Below are 6,224 nucleotides of genomic sequence, written 5' to 3' on the forward strand. Positions count from 1 at the left end.
TGGATATGATTATATTAATAGAAGCAAACTAGGAGATTACAACAGATTAATTACAAAGAAAAGCAATATGGAAGAAAGCTCAACACTATAATGTTCAACTCCAATGCCCATCTACCAACATTATGGGCCATTTCTTAAAAAAATTACAACCCATAAGCTAGCTAGTTGAAAAAATGTTTAAGGTTATTAGCAACATAATTATAAAGTTCTCAACAACCAATTCAACCTAATTCAAGTGATCATGAAGGATCTTAGGATCCTATCTCAAATTGTGAATTGTTATTTATATATAAACGCTTCAATGAAAAAAAAATAAAAAAATCTCGAACTTCCTTCCAAGGCTTGATATCAATCAGTGGCGAACCCAATGAAGAACAAGAAGGTGCTCTTGCCTATGCCTTTTTTTTTTTTCTTTTGTTAATATATATATATATATAAAATTAATTATATTGAAGAAAATAGGTGTCCGATCCTTCTAAATAAATATATATAGTTACATTTATATATTGTATTGTTTCAATATTTTATTCTACTCCTCTTTGAATGAAATCATGGGTTCGCCAGCTACAATCCCTTTCAACAATTACGTATAGTAGATTTCACTACCACAAAAATAATTAATAGTCGTGAAAGTATTAGCGACAGGCTAAATCATCCGCTAATGATAGAGGTATTAATAGCGGACAACAACGGTCTGTTGCTAATAACTAGGCAAGAAAATTTCTGCTCATCCAATTTAAATTTTTATTAGCAACACGGTATTAGCGGCGAACCCCGCCGCTACTAACATTAAAAAATTAAATAATAATAATAAATAAAATCGTTATATTATTAACGGTGAGCTCCGTCGCTAATAAAATTTTATAAACTAAAAAAAACCCTAATCAAAAATTGTTTCTCCATTTTTCCTATTTATTCCTCTTCTCTCTCCACAGCCCTCTCCGCCCAGCTAGCTCACTGTCGGCTGTCGACGACAACCACGCCACTCACGCCCGGCAGTCCACGACAAACCCACCTCATCCCTCTCTGCCCTCCCCTTGCTCTACCCACTCTCTCTTCGCCTGCCCTCTATCCGTCGTCTCTCCATATTTGTCCCCCTCTCTAGCAAATGTAATAAATATATATATATATATATATTTATTTATATATTTTTTTTGTTGGAATATCAATGTATTTTTGTTTTTTGTTGCCCTCTCTCCGCCCTTTGTTTAGGTTTTTTTTTTCTTTCTTTCTTAAAATTAGGTGTTTTGTGTTTTTGTTTCTCATTAAATTTTTTTTACTGTTTTGTGATTTATAATTTCAGATTGTTTAATTTAAGAGAATGAGAAAATTATTGATTTACAGCTTGGAGAAGGTGTTTTACAAATTTTTATTTGTGAAAAGTATGTTTTTTGTTTTATCACGGGTATGAATAGTGCTATAAATACAGACAGAACTTTTTGACATGGCACGAAATTGAAACGAGCCCGAAAAATACGAACACGATTAGGCACGAAAAAATACAGGCTCGGGCACGAAACAATACGATGCTACAAATTATCACGACACAACATGAAAAATATGTCCTTAAGCACGACACGACACGAAAAGCACGAAAGACATGACACGTAAGCACGAATAAACAAGCCTGAAAAACACAGTACGCAACAAGTCCAAAAAGCACGGCAAAACATATTAAAAATCTTTTAATTTATTAATAATAATAATTTTTATAATAATAAGATATGCATTTATCGAGTTTTTATAGCTCGCAATGTGATTTTCATGAGTCACATTATCCCATTTTTGTCTCTTCATCAATATCTGCCTCTTAAGTACCTTCTTTTTTTGCTCCTTGTCCCACTGCTACATTTCATACTAGTCCAATATATTTTAATACTAATATACCTTCTGTATCTTTCTCCTAATGATGGTATCCCTAAGTCTCACTCTAATATTGATGTTGTTGTTCACTCAAATGTTGTTGTTGTTGACATGAATATTGTTGTTCACTTGAATGTTGCTGTTATTGACATGAATATTGTTGTTCACTCGAATGTTGTTGTTGTCGACATGAATAGTGCTAATGCCTCTTCCTCTAAGTCAGTTTCTGAATTTGAGGTCGTTCATCTTGAAGCTCCTGCCTTGCATTCTAGTCAGGACTCAGGACACTTCACCAAGTTCACCAGCAGCATCTGTTCATGAGTCACCAGCTATTGGTGGTCAACATGTGTCTTATTCTGCTGCATCTAAGTCAGCTTCATTTGCCTCCTCTGAATATGCGCACCTCAGAGAATACATCATATGCGCACTAGAGCTCAAAATGAGATTCATAAACCAAAAGCGTATCTTGCCACGAAACACAAACTGCCTAAATCTCTACTGTCAACTGAGCCTAAATCTACCATTGCTGCTCTTAAGGATCCTACTTGGAATGCTGCTATGAGTCATGAATTTCATGCCTTAATTGCTAATCAAATCTGGACATTAGTTTCTTATGAACCTCACTATCATTCCATTTCCAATTAGTTTTAGTAAACAACATATTATAATTATTGATTCCGATTACTTTATTTATTCTGTTACATTACTTTATTCTGATTATAAATACTGTACAGTAAACGTGCCATAAGTATTTATTTTGTTTCATCTTGAAAAATAAAATAAATATTAGCACAATTAAGTAAAATTTCTCATTTAGGTTTTGTTTGTCTGTTTGTTGATATCTCTGTTCTTCGAATGGCTCCAACAAATTGTATTTTTCTTCTTCTTCATCTTTTAATGTTTTTGAGAAAGAGAAGTGTTGTGAATATGCCTTAAAGAGAAGCAATTTTTTACAGCAAGAAAGAAAAAAATATATTAACACATAACTTTTTTCAAATCTGTAATCATGATCAAATCTAATAATAAAGCATTGTTAGACACTCATAGTAACTATCACCATGAAAAAAAGTATTATTCTATAGTTTGTTAGCGATTTTCTATAATAAATATCAAATTAAAACAAGTAGAATCCAACATTAAATTGCACCAATAACGATATTACACATCATTAGGGTGCTAGACAGTACCCTTTAGCATTTCTCTTAATCGGGAGAAGATTCAATCAAGTTAACTCGGGATGAATAGCAATTGACGGAACCACTCGTTAAGTTAGGGGGTTGTAGCCCTCCCAAAAAAAATTTATATACATTTATGTATATAATTGTAGGTAAAAAAAATTATATAATTATTATCCCCCTAAACTAATTTGTATACAACTTTCCCCCCACTTTCGAATTTCTCCCTCCATCACCTGGTAGTTCTTTCAAAGTTTCTGATCAGAAATGGATGTGGGTTTCTAATAATATTAATCCCTATTTTTCCATTCTGTAGTATGATTGTTCATATGTGACACTATACTTTAATCCAAAGTTGATAAAATTTTCAAGAGTACTTATATTGACAATTTTTTTCAAACATTGTTCCAATTTTAAATATAATAGCCCTTTTGTCATGTAATTCCTATTAATCTACAATGACACGCAAGAGAAGGCAAAATAAAATTCTCTTATCATTGAGTATAAAATTGTAAGTCTTATTCCATGGTATTGTACTATAAAGGTTCCCTTGATTTTCATTATCAAAGTTGACAATTCATTACAGTTAGTTTTGTTTATTGAGAATACATAGTTACATTCCGAAAGCAAAATTTGGCATGAAAAACTTAAACAAGGGAAAGCAACTATACTCCAATTCAAGATTATGAATTAATAGCCTATATGTTGTGAATTGATTCTTTAATTACAAAGTTAAACAATTGAAGTTTTAGGTTCAAGTAAGTAACTGTATCGATCAAAGTACGATCAAACTTTGATCGGAAAAATACAATACAAGACTTTAAGATATCAGATATAGAATCAGGTTACTATGATGTTTTTGCAGCTATGATCCAACTCCATACCTTTCAGCAGGTTGAGAAAGAATGGTGTTTACTTGGGAATAGGAGGTTCTCCTAACCACTTGGCTCGAAAACCTGTTCCCTTGCAATCAGAACAGCACATTGCTCCCTGAAAAAAACCATATCCATGGACAATTATTTAATATAGAACAGCACAATACACGACCACTAAAGATGAAAGAATAGTACTACTGTGAGTTTACCTTTCCAGAACATATTACACAAGTGGTATTTCTTGAAGGAACTTGGCAGAGCATGTTATCACCAAGGATAAAGAAGCCTGTGCCGGCACACCATTTGCATTCATTATGCCCTCTTGACTCGCAAGAAGAACAAGCAACTGGCGTTGGTTGCTGTTAAACATATCAGAGATTTAGGAAAAACTCAAACACCATCTTATTCAGGTTAAGAATATGGACCTAACTTGTCCTAAAATCAATGATGTCTTCCTTAGTGCCTAAAGATGAAGTTCTTTTTAAAAAAGAAAAGAATTACTTTCCATGTGGTTACTCGTTATTATTCATATTACATGCAATTAATTACTAAAAACAAACAAAAATCAGATGTTATTTAACAAGTCAAATCTATATTCAAACAATCTTGCATACTCCACAAAAGCTACAAAATAACAACTCTGTTCTCATTACAACATCATCACCTAAGAAATTAAAGGGTATTTAACTCCATTGGAGCTAGCTCAGTTGGTGTGGTGAGAAAGGAAAGAGGTGAGTGTTAAGGTTTCTGGTTCCAACATGAAACATCTTAGTTATTTGTATGAAGTGGGTGTGATTAGCTAACATTTTTCGAAACCAGAACACCTAAAAAAGTCACAAAATCTTAATAATAGTCAGGCTATAAAAGATTATTGATGCATCAAAGACTCTGAATCCCATAGAACCTGTTCCATTAACCCCTTTCGGGTCAAAGTACATATCACCACTTTTGTTGAAAGAAGTTACACAAGATAGGATATGGATATGGAAATACATAAGCAATCCATATAATTAGAAAAAAAATCTAAGATATTCAAATTCCATTCCATCAATTAATAATTTAATGAAAAACTAAAACCTAGCTAATTTCAATTAACGCCGGCAACAGAACCAAGACGATAACTTTAACATCTCTTAGGTTTAATCAAGCAATAAAAATTCACAATTTCCTAAACCTACCTGTGAAATTAGCCAGGATTGTTCCATGCGCTTGATGAAACCGGAGGAATTTTCGTAGGAGCCGACAATTGAGGCACGGACAACACAAACCCTAGAACTGAATGGCCTCGTATTTGATGTGGCATGAGTTACAAATAAACACCCAACACCGCCATTAAGCGATCTCGTTGATGATTTGAAACCGTAGCTTGGAATCGGTTTGGGTGTGAGGAAGGGCAGAGGCTTACACAGCATACAACTCGTCATTTGAGTCTTCTTCTTCTTCTTCCTCAGACTGTAAAAAGCTTCAGTATTTGGTGATGTTGTTATAGTTGTATTTGTATATATTTTAGTTGAGAGCCAAAACTCAAGAGAAGTTCTCTAGTTTTCCAACTAAAAAAAAAACAAAGATAAGTATTTAATTAAGTTGGACCGGAAAATAATTTAAAAAATAAATAAAATAAAATTAGTTATTTATTTATTTATTTTTTGAAATGGAAATGACAACAAGTCACATTTGCCCATATCACTAGCATTGACAGACAAAACATAATTGGCTAAACAATGTGCCACTTCATTTGCATTCCTACTAACATATACACAATTAATGACTCTATGATCTTGCAGTGGTTGGTGTATCTTCTGTATAAAAATTCGGAATCTCATCTTTAAAATTTACTTTCATTTTCAAAATACATCTCATAAATATGTTGCTTAGCGACTATAAAATATAGGTCCAAATCATCCTGAGATTGAACTCTCTAGGTCTACCCCCTTAATATGTACAATCATCTTCGAGCTCTAGATTCACTTGTGCTCAGCTTTTGTCTTTCCTTTACCTACACATGCAAACAACAACTGTGAGTCGACAGACTCAGTAAGAAAAGCATATAACATATAACATACTAGCGACTTGTATTTAGGCACCTATACACCTATTTATAAGACTTAACAAATAATCAAGAACGTTCTTAACAGAAGTACGACCTTTGTACCACATGCACCAAGTACATTTGGTCGCATTATCCTCAATAGTTGATAGAAAAGTGTCGACAGCACATTGGCTCTGTAATACCCGGAATTAAAAATGGATTAGCAAAACTCTAACTAGATAATTATGAGTTAATTGAGGAATTATATTATTATATAGTTCA

General features: G+C 33.0%; 1 protein-coding gene across 1 annotated transcript; it reads right to left on the minus strand.

Moving 5' to 3' along the window:
• Nucleotides 1-3,572: 3,572 nt before the first annotated feature.
• Nucleotides 3,573-5,461, minus strand: LOC115696885 (uncharacterized). The gene is made up of 3 exons (XM_030623773.2): nt 5,092-5,461; nt 4,123-4,272; nt 3,573-4,028 (listed from the first exon to the last, which is right to left on the minus strand). The coding sequence occupies exons 1-3, from the start codon at nt 5,335-5,337 to the stop codon at nt 3,951-3,953; spliced, it is 474 nt and encodes a 157-aa protein (XP_030479633.1). The 5' UTR covers nt 5,338-5,461; the 3' UTR covers nt 3,573-3,950.
• Nucleotides 5,462-6,224: the final 763 nt, after the last annotated feature.

The sequence above is a fragment of the Cannabis sativa genome, chromosome 7 (assembly GCF_029168945.1).
Source record: "Cannabis sativa cultivar Pink pepper isolate KNU-18-1 chromosome 7, ASM2916894v1, whole genome shotgun sequence".
Taxonomy (NCBI): domain Eukaryota; kingdom Viridiplantae; phylum Streptophyta; class Magnoliopsida; order Rosales; family Cannabaceae; genus Cannabis; species Cannabis sativa.